The sequence below is a fragment of the Lactuca sativa genome, chromosome 6 (assembly GCF_002870075.4).
Source record: "Lactuca sativa cultivar Salinas chromosome 6, Lsat_Salinas_v11, whole genome shotgun sequence".
In the NCBI taxonomy this organism is placed as follows: domain Eukaryota; kingdom Viridiplantae; phylum Streptophyta; class Magnoliopsida; order Asterales; family Asteraceae; genus Lactuca; species Lactuca sativa.
In genome coordinates this window covers 49,005,677-49,032,282 of record NC_056628.2, presented here as the reverse complement: position 1 = coordinate 49,032,282, position 26,606 = coordinate 49,005,677, and the positions used below count along the sequence as shown (strand labels likewise).

The 26,606-nt window shown below is 38.4% G+C and overlaps 3 protein-coding genes across 5 annotated transcripts; 1 reads left to right on the top strand and 2 right to left on the bottom strand.

Moving 5' to 3' along the window:
- Positions 1-2,971: 2,971 nt before the first annotated feature.
- On the top strand, positions 2,972-6,927 carry LOC111897409 (BEL1-like homeodomain protein 1). Of its 3 annotated transcripts, none has more exons than XM_023893370.3 (7): positions 2,972-3,307; positions 3,734-3,807; positions 3,976-4,053; positions 4,167-5,048; positions 5,166-5,554; positions 5,702-5,762; positions 5,839-6,927. In XM_023893370.3, exons 4-7 carry the CDS (start codon positions 4,206-4,208, stop codon positions 6,598-6,600), a joined length of 2,055 nt encoding a protein of 684 aa, XP_023749138.1. In that variant the 5' UTR covers positions 2,972-3,307; positions 3,734-3,807; positions 3,976-4,053; positions 4,167-4,205; the 3' UTR covers positions 6,601-6,927. The 3 variants fall into 3 exon arrangements, with proteins under 3 accessions (XP_023749138.1, XP_023749141.1, XP_023749139.1); XM_023893373.3 differs by having other exon boundaries at positions 3,949-4,053; XM_023893371.3 differs by lacking the exon at positions 2,972-3,307 and having other exon boundaries at positions 3,508-3,807.
- Positions 6,928-7,907: 980 nt separating this feature from the next.
- On the bottom strand, positions 7,908-10,118 carry LOC111897413 (BTB/POZ domain-containing protein At3g05675). Its single transcript, XM_023893379.3, has 2 exons — positions 9,932-10,118; positions 7,908-9,363 (listed from the first exon to the last, which is right to left on the bottom strand). The coding sequence occupies exons 1-2, from the start codon at positions 9,985-9,987 to the stop codon at positions 8,100-8,102; spliced, it is 1,320 nt and encodes a 439-aa protein (XP_023749147.1). The 5' UTR covers positions 9,988-10,118; the 3' UTR covers positions 7,908-8,099.
- A 9,999-nt stretch (positions 10,119-20,117) lies between these two features.
- Positions 20,118-21,023, bottom strand: LOC128126786 (uncharacterized). Its single transcript, XM_052764901.1, has 4 exons — positions 20,880-21,023; positions 20,615-20,764; positions 20,229-20,514; positions 20,118-20,150 (listed from the first exon to the last, which is right to left on the bottom strand). Exons 1-4 carry the CDS (start codon positions 20,939-20,941, stop codon positions 20,118-20,120), a joined length of 531 nt encoding a protein of 176 aa, XP_052620861.1. The 5' UTR covers positions 20,942-21,023.
- Positions 21,024-26,606: the final 5,583 nt, after the last annotated feature.

Genomic DNA, 26,606 nt, shown 5'->3' with positions numbered 1-26,606 from the left:
TCATATATTGTTTATGCTTTAATTTCTTGAAATCCTTTTTATTGTGTTCCAAACCTCTTTTTTCTTGTACTTGTTCTTCCCTTTTGTAGCTAGGACCCCCACCAGACACAAGGTACACACTTGATATGAGTTTACTTTGTTTTTCTAAATTTTGTGTGGATTCAGAGGTGCTTCAATATATCATCCAAGGAGTAGTCATCAGCCTTATGCATCATCCTCTCTTAGATAAGTCATTCCAAGAGGGTGGAAACTTTACGACAATTGCACCTATCCAGAATAGCTTAATAAAGTGATGGACAGTATAATCATTTTGTTAACTAAGACCCGGAGTTCATGCACCTACTCCAAGATCGGCCTTCATCGACCATTTTGTAGCCTAAGTACATAAACACAAGGTACTTGTTAGTACCTTCCTCATGTGCCTTGTACTTAGATCCAATACTTTCTAGAGCTCTTTAGGATCTGCGACTGACGCGAATACATCATAGAGGCAGTTATATATGGAGTTCTTGATGTGGTGAAGACATAGGCCTTCAGACTCTCTGCATAGAGATAGATCTCAACTTTTCCAGATCAAAAATTGCTTTTAGATTTGGATCCTTTCTTGCTTTAGGGATATGTTCAAATGAAATAGGGGGCAAGGCGGGGTCTAGAACAAGTTCAAGATTAATAATAAATAGTAGAAACTTGACCTTGTTAGCCCAATAGGAGTATTTATGGCCGTCATAATGGTCTACTTCGATAAAACTTCTAACTCATTAATCTGTAGTTAATGGAAAACATTTCAATGTCCATTTATCTGAAATATTTGATCACAACAAAATCTTTAAGATTTTTATATTCAAACTTAATAGCAAACAATCTGATGAAAAGTATTGTGAAGTAATTTTAAATTATTAGTAATAACCAAAGAAATGAAACTGAAAAATAATATGCAGAATTATATGTCAATTAGTCATAAATAATAAATTTTGTCCAAAAAAATCAGATTTATCATTTTCAATTAGATTTTGATTATAAGAAAGGTAGAATGAGAATGTCCCATAATCAGACAAAATAAAAAGAGAAAGCAAAAAATTAAAACCAACCTAAAAGATGTTGATTCTTGATTATAACTAAATGGAATAACTCTTGTCGATAAAGGTTTTTATGCACTGCAGTGGATGTAAGTTGCAATGTAGAATCTCGGGATTTTTAATGCAATTATCGTTCATTCTAACATCAATAGATGAACCAGTAAACAAAAAGAGAATAAATGAGATCCTAGAGGTCCTATTTATACTAATCGAAAACCATAGAATCTCAAGAATTGTATTTGATGACAACACATGGCCTCTCATAGGCCGTCACATGGCAACTGAAATACAAGATAAACTACAAGTTGGTGTCATTATATAGAATATCAATCTAATCCAATTTCAAACTTGGACTTTATAAGGTTTCCAAAGACTTCAGAAATATTTCTTGTACTTATCCATGAAGTCAACACGTGGTCTGCACGTTGACTTGGTTGGTCCAAACCGATCCAACCTAAACATTACTAAAAACAAAATCTCCTCAGCAGCGTGCAAAATGTGCCTATATAACAAACCTTGTTTCTCACATTCTTATCTTGGCTAGGCGTGTATGTGGTTTTGGCCCATCCTTTAACTTTCACTAAAGCCTATAAAGGATTAAGGCAATGGAAGCCTTATAAACACACAAAAGTTTTTTTTTTTCCTACCACTTTGGGATAAATTTGGGATAATGGAAAATTTTCAACTTGCATTTAATCTCATTATACTTACAACATGATTGCATGATTTTACGTTAAACACATTCATGATTCGGCAATCCTCAAACATAATGGAAGATTGAACATATATAATAACATAAACAAACATTAACAAACAAATATAAACAGAACAAACGTAAACAAACATAAAATAATGTTAATAAACTAATATAAACGAACATTATGAGCATAAATAATAGAAAGAAACAATATATTTCTAACAAGTAGGTCATGAGTTCACACACACACACACACACACACACACACACACACACACACACATATATATATATATATATATATATATATATATATATATATATATATATATATATACATACTAATTCGTATTTCTAAAAAATATTAATAACAATTATAATAGAAAGAAAAAAAATAAGTAAGACCTTATTCATATTTGTTAGTTAGTTTAACTAAAAATATTAAAAAAAAATTATTATTCGTTTATTTGATAAATAAATCAAAATGTGATGGTTCATAAATAGTTTGTTAAATATTTGGTGTGTTTTAATGTTATGTGTTTATGTGTACGTGTGAGAGAAAAAAAAAGTTGTAGATTCTTTTAACAGAAGTTTGCTAGGAACACTCATACAAACATCTTGTAACTCGTTGCATTACCCTACATGCTATGATCAAAGTGACTCTCCCACTTAAGTATTGACCCAGTTATTCATTTATTTAAGATAAGCAAAGTGTGGTATTTAATCCATTAAGTTTATCAAAATGTTTTTAACCCAACCATATTAGAAGTTTAGTGAACGTTAGCATGCCGCAAAAAATTGATGTTCGGATTTTGAGACGAAATATGTATATTTAAGAAAAAAAATAGTTAATATGTGAGTTAGCCGTCATAAAAAAAATCCATTAAGTTTATAGTTTTGAGTTTATTATTTTACATTTAAATAGTAATATAGAAAACTAGTATTTTATAAAAGATGCATATGATTCACAATAGGTAACAAGCAATAACATCTACAGGAACTCGATTTATAAGAGGATAGGTAACATGAAAGAAAGTAAAAAAGCAAAAGAATTTAAGAAAGGGTTTAGGGCTGCAGAAGGAGACGTTTCCTCGTTTTTCAGCTGTTTATATCCTCTGACACAACTTTGATATAACAAGAGCAGCAGTCCCTTTTGTTTTTGTTTTTGTTTTTCTTTTTTTTATTTATATATATTCCTACTCCTACTCCTACTTTCTTTCTCTCTCTCACACCTAAAAACACAGTGAAAACACTCACAAGGCCACAACCATCGACATCTTTGGGATTGCTTTCTTTATCTCTCTCTCTCTCTCTCTCTCTCTAAAAGTTGTCTCTGTTTCGAGACTAGTGAGCAGGTGATGATATTCATCAAATAAGCAAAGAAAGCTGCTGCGCGCATCCAATGATTTGAAAAAGGAAGGTCAAATCAAACGACCCTTTGAATTCTTTCTTTCATTTCCATAATTCCCAGCAGCTTCTTAGAGAGAGAAAGAGAGAAAACTCATATATTAATTCAAGAAGCAGTTCTCAGCAGGTATATCTATCTCTATCTGATTAACTAAATCAAATTCTCAACTCAACTTTCGTTTTGCTGTTGATGATGAATGATATGACTTCTCCTTTTGTGCTTCAAAAGTTCAGGCATTTCATCCACTTCATCCATCCAATCTTTATGGATAATAAAAGAAAATTATATAAATGAAACACCTCTCTCTCTCTCTAACAAGTGGATAGAGAGAGAGGGAGAGACTTTTTGATGGCTAGTCTCTCTAACACAGAGCTCTCTCTCTCTCTCTCTCTATACGTACATATACACATATACATGTAGTTGTCTCTATATTTCATATCTCTCTCTCTCTCTCTCTCTCCAAGTATAACTGCATGAACCTCTCTCTCTCTCTCATAAAGTCTGCGAGTGTCACTGTAAAACTTATTCTTGTTTATTAATCTCCGCCTGCAGCTGTTGGATGACGATGATGATTATGAAGCAACACGTGCGAACTCATCATATCTCCATCACTACCCTCTCTTCAGGTACCTCCCCAGTCCAATCATATTACCATTAACATCATCATCATCTCTCTCATACTCTCTCTCTCTCTCACACACACACACATACACACACATCGCCTGTCTCAGCTATGGCAACTTCTGAATCTGTGTATTGATGATCAGTTGATCATTCTTGAATTCGTTTCCCAGGTTTGCTTTAATCATAGTTCCTGGGAATTCAAGCAGTCTTGTTTTACATGCAGTTGCGTATGGGTTGAAAAAAACAAGGTAAAAACATATATAGTATAACTTTTCTTCGATTTTATTTTATTTAATATTATCAACTAATGATATACACACAACTGTCCCTTATGCGATAACAAAGAATATTTAATTTACAGATCGAAGAAATCCATATAAAGAAAGATACAAAAACATCGATGGCGACATACTACAATGGGAATTCAGAAATTCAAGGTGGAGACGGGTTACAGACACTCGTTCTAATGAATCCTGGATACGTTTATTACTCAGACGCACAACAATCACAGCCGCAAGGTAACTTTGTGTTTCTTGATTCCAATCATCCTGGAAATAATCCGGTCAATAATCATAACCACAACCACCACCACCACATATCTCAAACGCCCCCACAACAACCACCACCACCTTCCGGTCAGACACAACAATTTGTTGGCATACCACTTTCTGCTTCACCACCATCATCCGTTCATTCACAACATGACGTCTCTTCACTTCACGCGTTCATCCCACGAGCTCAGTACATGTATAATCCGGCGGAGATGGTGGCGGCACCACCACGTGAGGTGACACCGTTTCAACAAGGTCTGTCTTTAACGCTTTCTTCTCAGCAATCAAGGTACGGGTCTCAGGCCGCCAGAGTAACTTCTATATCTCCCACCGGCGATGATGGGAGAGCGGCTGTTGGTGGTGGTGGTGGTGGATCCACGTCATCAGCATCCGGGATTTCAAACAATGGTGTGCATAATATGTTGTTGAATTCAAAGTATCTGAAAGCAACACAAGAAATTCTTGAAGAAGTTGTGAACGTTGGTAAGGGAGTGCTCAAGAACTCCGATCAGTTAACTAAGAATCTCAAGACTCCAGTGATCGGAGATGGTGGATCATCGTCTCCGGTCACCGGAGAAGGAATTAGGGATGATCAGTCTGGTAGTAAATCCGGTGGTGGAGCTGAACTTACTACAGCAGAAAGACAAGAAATTCAGATGAAAAAAGCAAAGCTTGTTAACATGCTTGATGAGGTAATAATTAATCAATTAACTAGCAAACAAACTAAATTAACCACTTCATTCTCAATTTTCATTCAAGATTTTGTACAATTCAGCTAAAAGTTTGAATTTTTCTTGTGGGTTTTGAAGGTGGAGCAAAGATACAGACAATATCACCACCAAATGCAAATTGTAATTTCTTGGTTTGAGCAAGCAGCTGGAATTGGATCCGCAAGAACTTACACTGCACTAGCGCTACAGACGATTTCAAAGCAATTCAGGTGCTTAAAAGATGCAATTATGGGACAGATTAAGGCGGCCAGCCGGAGCTTAGGGGAGGAAGACAGTTTAGGTGGTGGTGGTGGGAAGGCTGAGGGCGGTGGTTCAAGGCTGAAATTTGTTGATAATCAACTCCGGCAACAAAGAGCTTTGCAACAATTGGGAATGATCCAACACAATGCTTGGAGACCTCAAAGAGGATTGCCCGAGCGTTCTGTTTCTGTTCTTCGCGCGTGGTTGTTTGAACATTTCCTCCATCCGTAAGAAACTATCTCTTTTATATTACCGTTATATTTACAGCTAGTTGTATATTCAAAGTAGAATATACATTATATATAGATAGATCTCAAAATTTTCAATTTGCATTTCTTAAAAGATTTTTAACCGATTACTCGGATTTGATACAGTTACCCAAAGGATTCGGACAAACATATGCTCGCAAAACAAACCGGTCTTACTAGAAGCCAGGTAAATTTTCTTATTTTTTGTATTTGTATTTTGGATATTGCATTTGTAAAGTTAATGATTTTTTTTTCAAATTTAGGTTTCAAATTGGTTTATAAATGCACGAGTGAGGCTATGGAAGCCAATGGTGGAAGAAATGTATTTGGAGGAAGTGAAGGAACAAGAACAAAACGGATTAGACGACAACAAAACAAACAAAAACGAACAAAACGAAGAGAACTCATCATCCAAAAATGAAAAAAGTGTTTCACCAGAAACCTCAAACAGAGGAGGAATAGGATTCCATTCCACCAAACAAGAGAATCTAAACTCCTTCAATCCTCCACCACCAATGGCGGTTCCCGCCACCGTGTCCACATCACCCACCACCACTACCACGAGAATAAATTTCCAAAACCCATCTGGTTTTAGCCTCATCGGGTCCTTAGAAATGGAAGGAATCACACAATTCAGCCCCAAGAAACCAAGAAACAACGACCGGAATCAGGATTCCGACGCCGGTTTCACACTGACAGGTGGCAATCCAACCGACTTCATGGGCGGACTCGGGGGTTACCCAATTGGTGAAATCGGGCGTTTTACAACCGATCAATTCCAACAACAGTATTCAGGAAACGGAGTTTCTTTGACTTTAGGTCTCCCACACTGTGAAAACCTATCACACCACAGTTTCCTCCCTAACCAAAACATCCAACTAGGCAGAGGGGCAGAATTGGAAGAAAACGAATTTGGCGCCATGAATCCATCATCTTCTTCACACTCAGCCGCCATGTATGAATCCATGAACATTCAAAGCCGCAAGAGGTTTGCTGCACAACCCTTGCCCGATTTTGTTGCTTAATCAACAAAGAATCAAACACCATTTCCACTGTCAAGAAATTCAAGAAATCAAGAAATAAAATCAAGATTTACCCTAGATCAGATCTATACTTTAATGAAGAACAAGAACCATTAGAGTTCTTTATAGATACAGATTAGGTTTTTCATTGAGGGTTGTATATTAATTTTGTATCCGCAGATATGCATAGATGGATTGGCTACATATACATATTGTATGTATGTAAAAGTAAAAAAAAAAAAAAAAAAAAAACTAGTTATATATATATATTTTGATTGGGGGGTATACAAATTAAAAAAATAATAATATATTTATTATTATGATTTTCAATCTAGAGTGTTGATTTGTGGGTGGGGTAGAGTGGGGGTACCTATGGAAAAACACATTCAAGAAACAGGACAATGGCAATAATGATAGACCAAATTTCAAAAGAGAGACCCTGTAATGTTTCCTACAAGTTTCGTGTATAAAATGGTCCAATTCATTAAATATTAGGGGCCAATGAGTGGTTTAAAAAGAACTTTTTATTAGGTTACTTTCCCTTTCGGGTTGATGGTTGTTTGGTACTATTCAATATTGATTGATTAATGCATTCAATGTTATAAAAGTCGCCACTCCCAACTGTCACACACAATTTAATTAAAATCATAACATACCTATATTATCATGCTAGAGTTTCTCGACAAAGTGCATCATTAACTAAAAAAAAAAAGAGAAAGGAAGAAAGACATAGTCGCTATCAAAGGGTGAGTTAGTAATTATTACTATGTAGGTTCGTAATCTGAATGTACATATTCTGTGTGGAATTTTTGAATTTTGCAAAGGGTATCACATAAAGGACACTCCAATTATTAGAGGAGAAAATATAATGACAAAATGGTATGGCCCAATGTTATAAGTGATCGATAAAAAGGATTTCAAACATATTCACTAGAAAACACAAACAGTTAAAAAAATGCACATCGCATTTGGACAAATACCGCATATATCTGAAAGATGGACATTTTGGAGAAAGGCATTGAAACAAAATTGAGTGCATGTTGCTTTCTTTACTTATCATGGGAAAAAAGGAAGATAATTAAAGTAGAATATTTTGGATATTTGATACATCAACAATACCAAGGATTCAAGGTCACGTATATAAGGGGGATGTAAGATGTAGGCATCTTTTACCCAAAAGATGACACAAAAAAAAAAATAGTTGATACAGACAATAAAGCTGAACGTAAAGAGTAGCAGGGTAAACAGGTGAATATTGTACAGATATAGAAACAGTGAAAGCAGATACTGGCAATAAGGTAGGTAGGAAGTATGATGAAATAAAATATTTATATTTGAATTTCTCATTTGATGTAAATGATAAGTTGAACAATATACATATTACATAGTTAACACAACAACAAAGTAATAAACATACAAATGATGACAAAATGGTAAGAGAAAATTAGAAAGATTTAGTGGATAATAACCTAGTGAACAAAGGAGAGAAAGTGTTGTATAAGTTATAACATTTTTATAATACCCTTATTGCCCTTTATATGTGCAAGTCTTCTATTAGCAACTTTGGATCGATAACACCACACTTCAAATACTTCTGTAAGATCCGGATACCGAATATGCTTATTTTCCAACCATTCACTTAAAATCTCCGCTTGTTGTCCAGCTGGCAATGCAAGAATTATTGAAGAAAATGCAGATTCCAAAGATTGCCATATTTCAACATCCATTTTAACAACTAAACATTCATTTTCATCGGTTGTTAAAGAATCAAACAAAGGCTTCAAAATTCTCACAAAAGGAAGCCAAATTTTCACCATATGAAGCCGTTTTATTGTAGGTAAAATTACATTTCCATATGCTATTGCTTCTAGAACCTTGGAAGTTACCTCGATAACTTTTACTTTTGTCTCAAGCATTTCACCTTGTTGACTTATCTGGTCAACAGCTTTGACTATATTTTCTGATACATTGACCCAATTCTCCACAAAATCTTTTAGAATTTCTAACTTGGTTAATATCTGACATGCCCATGATATGTCTACTAAAAAGCATTGAAATTGATTCATTTGTGAATCGCTTGTTTCACATGAGTTGACTACATTGTTGAATCTGGTCAACAATCCCTTGAAGTGTTGTTTGACTTTGGATTTTATGTCTTCATCGGATGTTATCAATGGAGCATCATCATCTTCTGTAAGCATGTATTCGATCTGTTCTTGAGCTGAAGTTTTCAGATCAGCCATAGACAATGGGAGTGCTGACGTGGCAAAAAGAGTGGCTGATAGGAAAAGCTTAACTATGCCAGCTGGATTGACAGGCTGGAGGCGAGCTAAAACTGGTTCTGCTAACAAACCAATTCCAGGAATAATTTTCAAAATCTCTTCCTCCTCAGCCTCCTCCCATGGAGATGCTTCTAGAAAGTCTACACAGGTGGCAACAATTTCTGGTGAGCCAAGATTCACTGCCACCTGGAGAATGCCAAGGGCATTTTTGACATTATGACATATGTCAGTAACAGAACATGTGATTGTGACATAAAAGAGGCGTAAGACTGTGATGTGGTGATCAAAGTCATGTTCTTGACAGTGGACTTCAACACAATTGCGAGAATCAAGAATCTGACATGTGGGCCAGGTTTCAGATAAACGATCTGCAAAATATTTGCTGTTTTTCATAAGAATGTGGGAATGGCAGTATATCCATTCATCACGACCTTCAGGTGTTCTTAATCTTGCAATAACATCACTTGTATATCGATCACCAATCCTGCATAGAAACATACTTAGAGTAAATTTATTATTAACTGTTTAGCTTTATATCAATTTGTTCAATTTTAAAAAAAATTGGTCCATTGGTCCATCATCTCTACAATAAACCCACAAACTTAACTTAAAGTTGAGTAGAATAAGTATAGGGAAAGTTAGGTTATGACTTATGAGCTTCTTTCAGACCATTAGACAAACACCTTGTGTGCATCAAATACTGGATAATTATCTACTCTCTAATCGAGTAAATGTATGTTCCCACTCAACCCAATTGATAAAGTTCATTGCTTTCTCTGATCATCGGCACTAACACTTTGCGCAAGAGGGTAATTCATGATCGCAAGTATAGATGGAAGAGCACTGAATAAATTTAAAGCAGACCCAATTGCCGAAATCGAAACAATTCGATTTCTCTGAGCAGGTACAGGTAATTCTATGAACCAATATACGTACTGCTACATTCAGCTCCGTATCAAATGATTCTTTTTGTAAACTTTATGAAGAAAAATGCTAATTTGTTTATAGGGAAAGAGGTAAGGTGTGAATCGTGAAAGAGTTTATGCATTTACCTTGTATTTTCATCTTCCGTTATCCTCGGGAATGTGGACATGAGATTCTCTTCCATGGGTGAATTTTCCTCCTTTAGATTCACCAGGCAAGGAATGTTAAAAGCGGACCATCATCTGGTTCGGGTTGTTCTTAACCCGTTAATACTCTTGGACCGGAATGGTTGTATGTATCTCCTTGTAGATTACAAAAATCATTAATGTGGGTATATGTGCTCTTTTGGATATGGTTTAATAATTCGAATTGTAAACCTTGGTTTTTAAAATGTGTATTTTTAGCATCCTAATACTTTTCTTAAAAAAATCTATATGGTTCTATTATTCGTATTTTCTTTTATAATTTAACAAAATATTTATATATAACATTTTTTCTTAATACATAACAACTTATTTTTCTTAAATACTTGTACAATATAATTATTTAAATTGCATAGGTAAGTTATTTAGTTTCAAAATTTTTAGCGCCATTAGAAAAAGGGGCTACTAAATCAGAGGGTCGAAGAAGTGATTGGGCCCTCTTTAGGAAGCTCCTTCATGGTGTTTGGCAAAGCGACTTCCAAGTTCTGATTATTTATCTCATGTCGAAGTTGTTCAGTTAGACATTAGGGTTGTTTGATCCTTTTGTGTACCTACAAATAAGAATTTATAAGTTGTATGTAACTTGTTTGGTGGTAGGGAGATCTTTGAAAACAGTTTCTATTGTGTGATGTTGCTATTTTGTTTATTTGGATGGTTTTGTTTGTGTATAGATTTGCTTGATATATGGTTCGGTGACAATGTCAAAATTGCCCTCTTCTTCCAGTAATACCCTTAGTGTCCATGCCATACTAGTGTGTGTGATCCTTTGGAAAACATTGTTTGATTTCCCTCTGAGGATTGTAGGGATTAGTGGTAATGTACCATGATTTCCCTTTTCTTTTGGGGAATATCTTTTGTTAGCGTTGAGAAAACATTAAGGATTTAATCCTCTAGAAGGTATATTTTGGTTGTCCTTTGTTGGCTATAGGAGTTAGTGGTAATGTACCACAATTTCCCTCTTCTTTTGGGGAGTTCCCATAGTTAGCATTGAGGCAACATCAAAAGGGTGTGATCCTTCATAAGGTATCGCTTATTATTTATTGTCAACAGTAAGTGTTAATGGTAATATTAATTCCCCTATTTTTAGGGGGAGTGCCCTTAGTTGGAAATGAGGCAACATTGAGGGGTGTGATTCTCCATAATGTACAATTTAATTGTAGCATTTTGTACAAGTTGGACTAACACCCAATGTTTTCCTTGTATTCTTATGTAACATCCAAAATTTTGGTATGTCTTGAAACCCTAAGGAATGATAATTTTTGCATAAATGGTCCCTTAAGTACACTGGGCGTACTTAAGTGTACGCTTAGTGTACTTGCATGGAAGTGGTCACGGAGGAATCAGAGTACGTTGGGCGTACCTTGAGTTACGAGGGGCGTACGTGCCAAGGACACAAAACCCTAAATTCCAGACTTGAGGCCTATTTAAACAACTTAAGTCCCTTGGACTAAAGCCTAAAGAGCCTCCACGGCCTTAGAACGTCCATATACTCCTGGAAACCTTATGAGATCATTCTTGAGCCTTAAAGAGTGCATTTGTGGCCTTTTAGTGTGTATTTTAAGAAGAAGGGGTGGTCAAGCAAGCTTGGATCAAGTGGGTGCTTCAAGATCCTGCGCCAAAATCATCTTGCAAATCTTCTGGAGGTAAAAAGCTTGCATCTTTCCTTTCTAATCTTTAGATCTAGCTAGGGTTTTGGTGGTTTGTCCCTTTGATGAACTTTGGACCTCTTTTGTTGAGCTAAGCCTCCCCATTTGATATGAAAGACAGATCTGAGGTCCCCTAGTCATTTAGAAGTATAGAAACGGAAGATTGATGAGAGATTTGACCTCATACATGGGTAAAAGACCTTGGAAAGGTCTTAATGGAGTAGTCGGGTGTGTATGAGACATGCAAGGGCATAAAGTTGCCAACTTTATGCCTTAGGACATCTTTTCAGACTTAGATCTAGCTTTTGGACGTGAAGGATTCGAGCATTAAGCACTTAATGGAAAGAGTGCTTAAAATGGTTGTACGATGGGCGTAACTAGCAGTACGCGGCGCGTAGTCCCTAAACCTTCAGTATGTTGCGCGTACCAGGGCAGTACGCTGCGCGTATGTAACTCAGTTGGGCCCTAATCTGTTTTGGGCCTCATTTGGTTGTTGGGCTTGATTGGATTATGTGAGTTAGAGGCCTTTTCATCTGTTTGGCCCATGGACTTATCGGTTGGGCCTTATTGGGCCAAGGGGCCCATTAAGTATATTGGACTTGGACTTTGGGGCCTATTTGCAAGAAAAGGGTAATTAGGCCTTGGGGGTAGAGTTTGAAGGTTGGGCCTTTCCTTGGGTAATTTAAGGTCTTATCATAGATTATATTATTATTGTTATTATTTAGCTCAAGAGGTTGCAAATTATTAGGAGGACAGTATTCATATTCATCAGACGGAGATGAGTCTTCTCACCATACCTATGGGTCTATGACACCAAGGCCAACCCATTATGTGAAAATGTTATGTGTGTGTTATTCATTTTTGAATTAATATGTTATGTGATATTATGCTGGTATGGAAGACCTCGGGGGGAGCCTGTGGCATTGGATGTAAGGCCATGTGGGGTAGCCCATGGCAGTTCTAGGTAAAGACCATGTGGGGTAGCCCATGGCATTCTTGTTGAATCGTAGTGCATGGTTTTTGTGGCATGATTATAGCTTTATTAGCTATCAGGATATGTGTATGTGAATGTGTGTGGTATGTTCTGGGAAACTCACTAAGCATTTCGCTTACAGGTTGTTGATTTGTTTCAGGTACTTCTGAGCCCAAGGGCAAGGACAAGGCGTGATGACGTGGCGTGCACTCTTTCTCTCTTTTTAGTGTGTTTGGGAGCCTCTGATGTTTTAAAAAAGGAAAACAATGATGTAATGCATATTGATTTGAAAACAAATGTTTTGGGAATTTATGGTTTATGAGATTGGTTTTGATTAACTAAAAATGAAATTTTTCTTTGTAAAAAAAATTAGGTCGTTACATCTTATCTAGATATTGGCAGTAAGGATATTAATCTTACCAAAGAGACATTACATGAAAATATAAATTAAGGATAGTGGTGAAAACGCTTGTATCTATGGGTCTATTTATTATTTCCCTTATTTTTGTTATTGGGCTTTTCCAGTTTTTGGTGTTCTTACATTTTCTCAGTTAGGTTGTTTGTGGAGTAGGAGTCAGACCCTTCAAAGAGTGTTATGTTAAAAAGATTGTTACTGATGTGGTTCTTTCCTTTATGTCCTGCATAAGTGTTTTAATATCATGGTATGGTTCATCTAAGACGTTATTCATGTTTGTTATTTGAGCTCTTGTGTTACTATTCAAGTATGTGTCGAGCCATATGATACAAGTTGGTAAGGTTGTTATTTATGTTATTTCGTCATTTGACGAATGACTATTCTACTTCTAGAGTTCTAGTGTGTTTCGACTATTCCTCTAGAGTGTGTGAGTGTTTTTGTTTAGATTTTGTTCTTTTGTCTTTCCTTTTCTTCCGAGGGTTAAATTTTTTAATTTTTTACTTGGTGTCGTGATTTTTTGTATAGATCTGGTACTGTTTAAGTATCCACTAACATTTTTGTAGTTGTGGTTGGCTTTCCTGCCAGAAGTTTTCATGTTATATGGTATCCAAACCAAAGTATATGTTTGTATTCCTTCCTTATCTCTTTATCTGCACCGACGTTGTTGTTGTGTTGATTGTTGATTCACTGCTTTCTCGTACGCACTACTACAAAAATAGCCTTTAATGACATGCATTGCGTATCGTAAAAGCCTCAGGTGACACACAAATGTGTGTTAAGGAAGGCCCTTTCATAAAGGAAGACGACATGCTTTTATGTGTCGTAAACTTACTAAGCACATTTATGACATGCATTTACGACACACATTGCGTGACAAGGAAGACCCTGTCATAAAGGAAGAAGACTCGCATTTGTGTGTCGTAACCTTAAGACGCATATTTAGGACACGCAATGCGTATCATTAAATCCCCTGTCATAAAGGAAGATGACACACATTTTTGCATGCCATAATTTTAAATGTTTCATATATATATATATATATATATATATATATATATATATATATATATATATATATATATACTAGTTGTGAAACCCGTATATCATACGGGTTAATTAAAACATAATGTTAAACATGAATGATTAGATGAAAAGTTTATTTTGAATTTGAAATATGAAATAAGTGAAAATTATCAAAAAAAAACGTGCAAAAAATAAATTAATTAAAATTATGTGTTTAATTGTTAGACCCGTGTACTAAACGAGTTATTATAATAAAATGTTAAATACAAATGTTTAAAGTGTAAATTTATTTGAAATTGAAATTGAAATTTCAAATTTGAAATTAATAGTTATTATAATAGGTTTAATTTATGGAAACTAAATTAATGATACAGTGGAAATGAATAATGAAGTAATTGACAAGTGGAAAATAAATATATTTCAAAATTATGACAAAATGACATGTGGCCAAATAAATGAGAGAATGACAAGTGGCAATAACATTTTCATTTATTAGGTTAGATATATATATATATATATATATATATATATATATATATATATATACTAATTTTTCAAATTAAATGACAGTTAATGTTCCACAATACAAAATAATATATCATAGACAAAAAAAAAACACAATCCATTTCGCAGCATATAGTATTTAAAATAAAAATAATCACTCAAATGCTAAATAAATGTAATACATTGCTACTAAGGGGTTTTCCCTAACTATATAATTTGTTAGTACATTTCTATTAAGGGACACCTACATTAGCTAGCTGTTATGGGCGGTTGTCCACCAGGTCGTATGGATGGCAAGTGAACGCTTGGAGCATTAGCTAGTTGTTATGCTATTCAGTGTGACACTAAATAAAACAACCAATTCACCTTATTAATCAGTTGATGTTAACTAATATAAAATAATTAATGAACTTACTATTAAGCAAAGAAAGAAACTAACCTTATCATACTTTGAAAAATGCTTGATCATATCATTGTACTTCAAAAGAAAATTGTAACGCCCCGTTCCTGGTACGCATTTAAAATACTATTTTCTTCTTATTTTGGAAACTACTCGACGAGTCAGTGGCCCTAACTCGTCGAGTAGCAGCGGGTCAGCACGTGAAGTTGGCGTGGCGACTCGACAAGTCCATATCCCTGACTCGGCGAGTCCGCCAGTCTGGATGAAGCCCTAATTTTCAGGGTGTGTACCCTATTTAAACATCATTATAGCCCCAAACCAGCCTCCTTCACCTCTCAGAGACTTATTCCTGAAACCCTAGCCTCCTTGAAGTGTGTGTGAGTGATCTTTGCCCTTGTGAAGGAATTTTGGTGCATTGTGGAGCAATAAAAAGAAGGAGAAGCTAGAAGAGATTGAGGAAGAAGAAGTAGATCCAGATTATACTCCTCTTTGGCCATCCTTTGTGGTAATAAAGTTTCCATCTTGATTATTGTGCTACTAGATCTAGTTTGTCCACAAATTATTGGTTTTGAGCTTAAAACCCCAAATCCCTAGTGATGAAGCTTTGTAGCCAAGCCATATCTCGGATCTTGCCTCTCTTGAGCTCCAGGAGATCAAGAAGGCCACCTTTTGGCATCATGGCTTTGTTCTAGTCAAGTAACCCCCATAATAGCCAAGTTTGAGTGTTATTGCTTCATTACCTCTTAGATACACGTAAAGTTAGCAACTTTACGTGTTCAGATAGTCCCAGAAACCCAAATCTATGAATTGGATGCACTAAAGCTGATTAGAATCGACTGAATAGAAACTGCATGCAAAGGACTCGATGAGTCGTTCTTTTGACTCGGCGAGTCAGGTCGCGAATCTTAGATTTCCGGTTCAGTAGTAGTGAGTATATTCAGTGAGTAGAGTGAGGACCCAGTAGATGGAAGAGGACTCGGGAGTTAAGACATGGATTTGAGTGTAGAGGGACTCGGCGAGTCTACGCCCTGACTCGGCGAGTCTGAGGCAATCTTCTTGCCCCAAGAACAGACTCGACGAGTTGTTCATACAACTCGGCGAGTCGCAGTCTGGACGTGTTCATATGATAAGGATGAACTCGACGAGTTGTTCATCCGACTTGGCGAGTCGAATGAATGAGGATCCGATGTTATTGTAGAAATGGGGACTCAACGAGTTTCTGCTAAACTTGACGAGTAGAGTCGGGAAAGTGAGTAGAAGGAAAGATAGGGAATCGACAAGTTGGCGGCCCAACTCGGCGAGTTGGGTCAACAGGTTGTTGACTTTGGCCAGGGGTAAAATAGTCATTTTACGCTAAGACTAGTTATCAGTATTTGATTAAGTGTCTTTATGGGAATTGTAAACGGGGAGTTTCCGGAGCAGCAGTCAGATAGTTCCCGATCAGCATTTCAGCAGTCGGCCTTACGAGGTGAGTTTTCCTTCCAGTAGGAATGGTTCTACGGCCACAATGTCGGCCCGTTTAGTTAGAAGTAGTTCCGGACTTTGGTCTGATACAGTAGTTCAGTATGCTTGGTGTCTTTATGATACATGCATGTTATGTGTTTTGTTTACCGGACTATGGTCCGATGCAGTATGCAGTATATGTGTTTATGTTATATGCTATGATTATGTTATATTCAGCCAGTTCCGAACTTCGGTCCGATGCAGTGGGCAAGGCCCTAGTCAGTTCCGGACTTCAGTCTGATGTAGTTCCGGACTTCGGTCCAATGCAGTGGGCAACGCCCTAGTCAGTTTCGGACTTCGGTCCGATGCAGTTTCGGACTTCGGTCCGATGCAGTGGGCAAGGCCCTAGTCAGTTCCAGACTTCAGTTCGATGCAGTTCCGGACTTCAGTCCGATGCAGTTCCGGACTTCGGTCTGATGCAGTGGGCAAGGCCCTAGTTATTTCCGGACTTCGGTCCGATGCAGTGGGCAAGGCCCAGTATATGCTTTATATGTTATTGTATGGTATGTGGTAGTTTGTGGGAGCTCACTAAGCTTCGTGCTTACAGTTTCAATTTTGCTTTCAGGTACTTCAGCTAGCAAGGGGAAGGGCCCGGGATGATGGCATGATATACACACCATAGTTTTAGCCTGGGAGTTAGACTCTGATATTTTGACATGATCTTGACACTAGTTTTGATTTAATAAATTTATTATGACATTTTGAGATACATGATTCATGGCTTTTATCTTTTGATATTCGATATTATGGTTTAGTAATGTTTTCAAACAAAAAATTTTGGGTTGTATTTTTGGGATGTCACAAGTTGGTATCAGAGCCTTGGTTTGAGGGATTCGGACATACTTTCGAGTGTGTCCGAACTCAAACGAAGGAATTGGTATAAGGTTTTCAAAAGAATAACATTTTGAAAAGGATTTTTAATGAGAAACTTAAAAAGAGAAGAGTTTCAAAAAGAGGAATGGGTGTGGTGCATGCAATCAGCCGAGCTCAAGTAAGTACTCCCAAGTTATCCATACAAGTTTATGTTATGATTGTCAGTTTTAGTAGAACAGCATGCTAGAATAGGACTAAGGATCTAGGAGGATGCCTTATGTTCCTGTTATATGTGTTTCAGCTTTATGAGAATTGCATGCTAGTATCAAGTAGACAGTAGTAGGATAGCCTTTTTAGGTCACTACTAGAAAAAAGGCCTTTTACGACGCTCATTGCGCGTCATAAAACGCTCAGACGACGCGCAAATGCGTGTCAAGGAAGGCCCTGTCATAAAGAGAGACGACGCGCATTTACGACGTGCATTTATGACGCGCATTTACGACGCGCGGTTACGACACGCAATGCGTATCAAGGAAGGCCCTGTCATAAAGGAAGACGATACGCATTCGCGTGTCGTAACCTTACGATGCACGTGTTAATGACACGCAATGCGTATCAAGAAAGCCTCTGTCAAGAAAGGCCATGTCATAAATGAAGATGACACGCATGTTTGCGTATCATAATTTTAAATGTTAAAAAAAAATATTTTTTATAGATTTACTAATTTTCAAATTAAATTTGCATTTAATGCCTCACAATATAAAATAAAATATCATATACAAAAAATATAATCCATTTCATAAAATTTAATGTCTTACAATTCTATTTCTTAAATATATAAATTTACATGATGTGTAGTGGAACAAACAATGAGATACGCATACAATGGAGATGGATAACAAGACATCAAAAAGGAAAAAGAAGGGCAAAAAAGTAAAATACGAGGCCACGCATGAGAAGCTCAACTACTTTAGCAGCAACTGTGTTACGTGCAGCATCCTTGCTAGCCTGAGAATGAGATGCGGATCAAAATATCAAAGTTGTTAAGTAACTAGTTCCTTTTGTTTACTTTCCCAAATATTTTTTAAACATCATTTATCCGTATAGCACTCAAAGTAAGAAGACATACCTCACCACTTATCAGCAATGGGTTTCTTCCCTCATCAATTAGGACATAATCAAGTTCATCAACTATTGCAAAATGCAATGGTTTTGGCCTGATAAACATTGTGCTATTATTAATCCAAGAGACACTTCAAATGAAATCTGCCTTAGTAATTAGTATTAGTATGAAAAATGTGGTAATACCATCTCATAACAAGTTGTCCACTGCTGCCAGCTAGATTGTCTCTCAAATAGTCAAAACCAAGTTCCTAACATCATTAAATGTAATGTACAACGAAGAAAGAACTCTTTCCAAATAGTCAAAATACATACCTAAGTAATTAATAGCCCTTTACAACCTTTAAACTCCACCTCACAACCTTGGAAAAATCTAAAAGTGTAACTATGTAAGAGCCTAGGAAAAATACTTTATCTAGCTTTAATCACACATCCTAGCATAAGAGATCAGAAATACCACAAGGAACACTCACATCCAGTTGGAATTTCAAATACCATCTTCATGGGTAAAATCGTCCAACTTGAATTTAAAGTAGGTCACCACGTGAAAGGAGATGATATTTTACTTGATTCCACATCAACAACTGATTATGCAAAGTGAAACAAGAATTAGTTCTCATAGATCATGAGAATCTACATTTATATTGTATGTTTGAAACTCAAAATAGAAAATTAGATAATGTACAATAGTAAATCTTATACATACCAGCATCAGGTAGAATGGCCATATTAGGTTGATGATTGATCATGGTTATGATGATCATAACACATTGGAAAATTCATGATGATTCAAGTGGAACAGAACACTCCAAAGGGATTTCTATTAATAGAATGTCTGAATCAATATTCTCAAACTTGTAAGTGAAAGGAAAGCTATCTGTGTCCTTGGAATTATCGATACCAGATGACTCTTTTGCATTCGAGTTCCAATCAAGCATTGAGAAGTAACCAATGAGTACAGCTAGAAATTCAGTTGGCAATATGCATGAAACATTCTGAATACAAAAATCTAGTTCCATTCCATGATTTCCTTTCCTCACTCGAATGTTGATAACGGGAGAAAGAGTGAGTAAGCAGGGCCCCACAGAGAGTCTTGTAGAGTCTGAGGAAACCATTGTGATGAAAGGCTCAATCCCTCAACACAACACATCCAGACATGCAATACTTATTGCGCAAAGTTACAGAAATTCGATGTATAGAGCATTTAATGGAGGACAAAAGAATTCTATCACTTCCAGCAGCATCAAGAACAGGGGAAGGTGCAGGATGAAACTTTGTTGCCTCATAAATATCATGTATTTCCTAAGTATTTCCATGAAGTTTCTTCATTCTTTTACGAACATCAGATAACACAGAGTTTTGAGCATAATGCCACCATTGTATCTGCCATCCCAAAGGTATTTCTGATATAGGTATCCGCTAAGGGCGATATCATCCATATCTATAAACATTAAAAGACCAATGTGCCTCACAATCTAAAAGTGTAATTAAAAAAGGATAAAACTGATGAGACAACATTCCACTTACTTCTCTCTTAGCTGACAAGTGCATAGATAATCATACAGATACAATATTTGTTGCAATTGATCTTCATCAAGGGACAAGACTTAAAAGTTGGTGACATGCTGACATGTCAGTTGAATGTTATGTAATCTGACATAATAAACTAAGAAATGATTAATTAGTTACTTATAATTACAAAAGTTAAGAAACTAACCAATCTCAACAAGAAAAACCAAAACACCCTGGAAACCAAATAAAACCAACAAAGTCAAATAAAATATTACATATTTACTTGTGCATGTATATATACTATACCTTACCTGCCAATAGGTCATAAAAACAACACTCTTAATGATGATGAATTTTGGAACAGGATTAAAGGGCTGGAGCAAATCCCTGCATGCCATGTAAAACAAGGCCAAAGCATAGAGTGCCAGACTGTAAGAAATGGTGTATATAATGGTGAGATATAAGTAGGATTGTGCCACGCTGAAATTCCCATCATTGTATTTTCCTTGTGAATAAAGTAGAAAAGTAACTGCCACCAATATTGGTTTTAGAATCACAAACTGTAAACACCCTTGTTTGCATCTCCTTATAAATCGCCTGCACAAACAAAACAGAAATACATATAACTGTCTTGTCACTACACTACACTACAACATAAACAGAAACAGAAACAGAAAGATAGTCTCATTGATCTCACCCATCCAGTGGAATAGGAGGGAAGCAACATGTCATCAGACACCAATTTGACTTAAGAGAGCGCCCAGTAAGGCTTAAAACAACAGCACCTGGACCACCTACCCATGCCAGGCACAGTGACAGAAAGTTGTATATAACCCAAGCTTCATACCTGTAGAAAACAAGAAACATTTATATTTACAACTTCAGTCTTATTAAGCAAAAAACTAGCTTTTCTGACAAAGAAGCATGTTTAAAGAATCCAAAATTGGGCATTGAATACTCACACTTCTCGAATAGAATTGAAGTAGATTGAGCTCTTATTGAATACAAGCGACAAGAAAGACATCAATGCATAAACCTGCAAATAAACAACAACTCATTGTAAAATACAGGAAAACCACAGAAACAAACATGAATGAGCAAAGATAAAGAAAAACTGAAACATCAACACTTAAGAGTTTAAGGTAAGATCACTACTAATACATGCAAAAATCAAGAGGGTAGAATTTGGGAGACCATCTGTCAAATCTGCCTTAAATTTTAGAGGTGCAAATCCGTAAGTGAGGTCTCCTGTTCAAGCCTGATCATCACCTTCCTTGCTCTGAGGACAATGTGATTTACATTTACCTTTATCCACTTACATGCATCCTTAACCCTACTAGGTTTTACAAATCTAATTCTGGATAAAGGTACACATTTCTAACTAACCAAACTAATGGGATTTGAGACGTTACTAGGTGTGTTAGTTAAATTATAAGAGATTTATGTATGCGATTGGAAAATTAAACAAAACCTACAGTCAATACCTGAGAAGGAAGGACCAATGATTTACCTAAGAAAGAAGGACGAATGGATTTCCAGCACGGTGATAATCTTTCATGTGTATCAATCCAAGCTACTTCAGCTCGTACATCAAGAGAATTCTCGAAAGATAATAAAAGGTGATGACTGCATCAGATGGATTGTCGCCAAGGGTAAATGTTGATCAAACCCTAGAAATCGCTCCAAAAGGGTCAGTGATGGGAGGGGGAAATGATTTTCAATGTAAGATATAGGAGGTTTCTTCGAGCCCTAGAAGTCACACGACGTCAAGAATAATGAAGAAGCTAAGGGGGTGTTTGAGAGTGATGTATGTTCTTGTTCTGGATGTGTAGCTGAGAGGCATCGTGATAGGTGAAGCGAGGAGTTCAATCGATGTTTTTAGAGTGAAATCGGAGATTGGAGAGCCGAAGAGGAGAGAATCACAGAAGCATGAAGTGTGGATTGAGTTTTTAGGGTTCAATGGTGGTGGCAATGGCTTACGGTTTGCAAAGATAATAGAGTGAGAGAATGAAGGGAGATAGATTGAGTTTTTAGGGTCCAATGGTGCATTCTTCATGTTCCTTCTCTTTTCGTCTCTGTCTCAGAGGGATATAAGGGCTTGAAATTTCTTGATCTTCAGAGTGACACTAGAGCAGAGATCCGATGAGATTAACAAGTAAAGTCAAGAGTATGGGCAAAGCGGATCGGAGAGGAGGGAGAGGGGAGAATCGATTGAAGATGAACGATAGAAAGAAGGTAGAAAAGACAAGGATTGACAGAGGTTACTGGTGAGGCTGATAGTGTTTTGTGTGTTCTTCAAAAAAAATCCCTACAATGAATACTCCCTACGATTTTCTTGAAGAAGGATTGACAATCAATTCTATTAGGGTTCTTAAACCATGATTTTAGAAGGAGAAGGAGGAGACGCAACAGGCGGGGTTTTAATTTTTTGGGATTTCGTTTCCCCCCTATCTTCTAAAAAAAGCGCGTTCATTAAAATTATAAAGCGACACTTATAGAGGGCGCGCATTTAACATACAGCGCCCTCCGTGTTTTTATTTTTTTTCTTTATGGCACTAGTTTAAGGGCACGCAATAATGAGTGACCTAAATCCTTATATTTTTTGAAGAGATGACACTTTTTTAATGTCACTCTCTTTTGCGTAACATCAATCAACGAGTGTCGTGGTTTACGCGTCGTAAAAGGGTCTTTTTCTTGTAGTGGGTTATGCCTAATAGTAAGAGGTTAGCATCATATTCTAGTACAGTTTCTTGTTATATGAATAGAACCTGCTTGATTTAGTTTCCTTTGTCCGAATGTTGCTTGCTTTGTGCTTTGTGGGACTCGGAGTGATGGGAGTTAGTTATTAGGTGGATACGTTAAGTCACATGCAATCAGGGTTGAATAATCTCAGAGTGTTGGATTTGACCCTATTGCGTAGCTCTGGTCTGAATCCTAACCGTTGTAGGGATGAGTCCTTTTCTCGAAGGATTATCTGAGCCTCATTGCATGTGATGGTATCCATATGGTGGCTAATTGGCATTACAAGGAGGCCTTCAACAGCTGAGGACTAGTTTGGGTGAGACAGGGATCTACCTAGGGCAAGCCTAGGATGAGAATAGCAGAGATCTGTAGTAGTAGAAGGGACTTGGTGGAGTCAAGGCAGTTCTTGAGGAAAGTACGAATAGATGTGGAAGGTAGTATCGGCCAGTACTACTGAAAGCAGAGGATCTGTACTTGAACTAAGGAAGGCTGAGACGAGACCAGGAAACTTGTAGAAGTAGCGATCCCTCGGGATATATCAGTATTTCTGGCGTTTGTCATTATGTGTTTTCAGAATGGCAGTTTTATGCCCTAGACCAGCAGTCAGCAGTTTAGGTGTCGGTGAGGGATCGGGATCAGGCTTGGGGGCCGAGCGTATGGATGAGCAGACTAGGGAGTTTCTCTCCTCAGAGATTACTCGTATCATACTAGAGCAGACTCCTATGATCTTCGGTACGATCAAGGAGGCTATTTTGGAGCTGATGGACGAGAGGTTGAGCACATTCTGTGTCGAGGTGGCGGCCATGATGGGGTCGCACACACTCACTTTCAGTAGTTCAGAGCATGTGGAGCTCCTGACTACTATGGGGCGCGGGACCCCATTGCGAGTACCAGGTGGTTGGCGGATGTCGCCAATGCATTCCGCACCAGCAGATGTCCTGAGGGGGACAAGGTCAGACTAGCATCCTGTCTCCTGAAGAACAGGGCACGAGATTGGTGGGAGGAGATCGGACATGTCATGGGAGATGAAGCAACTCTCGATGCGATGACCTGGACCGATTTCACTACCAGGTTTAGAGTCAAGTTTGCACCGGTTATCGAGGTGCAGCAGTTAACGAGGGAGTTTCAGGATCTTGCTCAGACTATTGAGACTGTGGCGGAGATTACAGCAAAGTTCAGGGAGAGGGCTCTTCTCGTTCCTCAGTGTGCGGCTGATGAGGATATGAAGAAGGCTCGTTATCATGAGATGTTGAGGAGTGATATCAGACAGTTTGTGAGTCGGTCCAGTTGTAAAATGATGGATGACATGATTGTGAGGGCTCGTGAGAGAGAGATAGATTTGGAGATGGAGAAGAAGAGGAAGCCAGAGGCGGCATCTGGCATAGGGAGTTTTGTCAAAAAGCCCAAGGTATCGGATCACATATCTAGAGGACAGCAGAGCCACAGTCGGTGTGGCAAGTATGGGAGATTGCACGATGGGGCGTGCAAGGCAGAGATCTCTGACTGCTACAAGTGCGGTCGGACCAGGCATATGAGTAGAGATTGTACAACTATTACCACCACCACCACAGTAGCTGATCTGATTTGCTCCCATTGCAATCAGAGGGGACATAAAAAGTCCTCGTGCCCGAGTTTAGCAGCAGCAGGGAAGGTGGCAGCATTTGCCCCTGTTACTTTGAGGATTATAGACGGTCATCAGGGTCGGGCTAAGGCGCCAGTGACGAAGAGTAGAGCCTTCCAGCTGACAGCAGAGGAGGCGCGGGCGACTCCTAATGTGGTGACAAGTATGTATTTTCCTCTTATCTCTGTATTTTATATTGATTATTTCTCATGATTATGTGTTTGTGTATAGGTTCGTTACTGGTGAACGACATTTCAGCTACAATATTGTTTGATTCGGGGGCTACCCGATCATTTGTCTCGCTTGCGCTTAGCAAGCGGTTTAGCAGAGCTCCGGGGGAGATGGACTATCCACTTGAGGTTGAGATAGCTGATTGATAGGACCTTCAGGGTCGCGAGGGTACATAAGGGGTGTTCGCTGCGGTTATTTGATGAGCAGTTTTCAGTAGACCTGGTTCCTATTCCCTTACGACGGAATAAGGTCATAGTGGGTATGTATTAGCTGAGCCCCAATGGGGCAGTGATTGATTGTGAGTTGTAGTTAGTAAGGGTTCGCACTCCTAGTGGGGGGAGTTAGTGATTCAGGGTGAGAGGCCACAGTGCGGACCGATTCTTTGTTCAACAGCGAGAGCGAGGCGCTACTTTCAGCAGGGTTGCGGAGGGTACGTTTCCTATGTTTTAGATGCCCGGGAGAAGGGCAAGGCGACAGTTGACAATGTATCAGTAGTACGAGAGTACCCGGGTGTATTTCCAGAGGATTTTCCTGGGATACCTCCTGAGAGACAGGTTAAGTTCAGGATTGACCTGGTTCCTGGTGCAGCTCCAATAGCCAAGGCACCATATCGGTTGGCTCCTCCCGAGATGTTGGAGTTGTCTATGTTGCCGTAGGAGCTGCTAGACAAGGGTTTTATCAGACCGAGCAGTTCACCATGGGGAGCCCTGATCCTGTTTGTGAAGAAGAAGGATGGGTCACACCGTATGTGTATGGATTACCGGGAGTTGAACAAGGTGACGGTGAAGAACCATTACCCACTTCCGAGGATAGATGACTTGTTTGATCAGCTTCAGGGAGCATCTTGGTTCTCCAAGATTGATTTGCATTCCGGTTATCATCAGATGCGGGTCAGAGGTGAGGATGTACAGAAGACCACTTTTAGGACCATTATGAGTTCGTGATGATGACGTTTGGGCTCACCAACGCACCAACCGCATTCATGGATCTCATGAACCGCATATGGAGGCCGATGTTAGATCGGTCTGTGATAGTGTTCATCGACGACATCTTGGTCTATTCCAAGACATAGGAGCAACACGAGGAGCACCTGAGAGAGGTGCTAGAGACGCTGAGGAGGGAGAAAATTTTCATGAAGTTCTCCAAGTGTGAGTTCTGGTTGCGCGAGGTGCAGTTCATTGGACACCTCGTCAATCAGAAGGGTATATTAGTAGATCCGGCTAACATAGAGGCCATGATGAAGTGGGAGGTCCCGAGGTCTCCATCTGAGATTTGGAGCTTCCTAGGTTTGACAGGGTATTACAAGAGATTCATCCAGGATTTCTCCAAGATAGCAGTTCCACTCACTCGACTGACCAGGAAGTTGGTGGCATTTCGCTGGGGGCCTGAGCAGCAGGCAGCATTTGAGACCCTCAGACAGAGATTGTGTGAGGCACCGATTCTTACCCTGCCAGAGGGAGTGGACGACTTTGTAGTCTACTATGATGCTTCGATCACAGGTATGGGAGCAGTTTTGATGCAGCAAGGGAATGTGATAGCTTATGCCTCTAGACAGTTAAAGCCTCACGAGGCTAACTATCCGACGCACGATCTAGAGCTGGGAGCAGTGGTGTTCGCCCTCAATATTTGGAGACATTACCTCTATGGGGTCCGTTGTACCATTTACACGGATCACAAGAGTCTGAGGTACCTCATGGATCAGCCGAATCTAAACATGAGGCACCGTCGGTGGCTAGATGTGGTAAAGGAATACGATTGTGAGATCCTTTATCATTCGGGCAAGGCCAATGTAGTGGCCGACGCCCTAAGCCACAAGGCGATGGCGGCCCCGATCAGAGATATATGTCTGAGGATGACAGTGATTACTCCATTGTTGGAGCGGATTAGAGAGGCACGAGTTGAGGGCCGAAAGGAGGAGAGACAGAAGTGTGAGAGGATCGTGGGCCAAGTAGCTTCTTTCGAGTATCACAGTCAAGGATTGTTAACCCTTCATGGGAGAGTTTGGGTGCTGTACTGGGGAGGAGTATGACAGGTGTTGGTGGATGAGGCCCACAAGTCTCAGTTCTCCATCCATCCAGGGGCGACGAAGATGTAC

Excerpts from the sequence above, each read along its gene's own strand:
- LOC111897413 (XM_023893379.3), bottom strand. The coding sequence starts at position 9,987 with ATGGAAGAGAATCTCATGTCCACATTCCCGAGGATAACGGAAGATGAA. Across the intron at positions 9,364-9,931 it reads ACGGAAGATGAAAATACAAG|GATTGGTGATCGATATACAA; the intron begins GTAAATGCATAA and ends GTTTCTATGCAG.
- LOC111897409 (XM_023893370.3), top strand. The coding sequence starts at position 4,206 with ATGGCGACATACTACAATGGGAATTCAGAAATTCAAGGTGGAGACGGG. Across the intron at positions 5,049-5,165 it reads TTGTTAACATGCTTGATGAG|GTGGAGCAAAGATACAGACA; the intron begins GTAATAATTAAT and ends TGGGTTTTGAAG. Across the intron at positions 5,763-5,838 it reads CCGGTCTTACTAGAAGCCAG|GTTTCAAATTGGTTTATAAA; the intron begins GTAAATTTTCTT and ends TTTCAAATTTAG.
- LOC128126786 (XM_052764901.1), bottom strand. The coding sequence starts at position 20,941 with ATGTCTTTCTTGTCGCTTGTATTCAATAAGAGCTCAATCTACTTCAAT. Across the intron at positions 20,765-20,879 it reads TTCAATTCTATTCGAGAAGT|GTATGAAGCTTGGGTTATAT; the intron begins GTGAGTATTCAA and ends TGTTTTCTACAG. Across the intron at positions 20,151-20,228 it reads TTTTTATGACCTATTGGCAG|GGTGTTTTGGTTTTTCTTGT; the intron begins GTAAGGTATAGT and ends TTTGGTTTCCAG.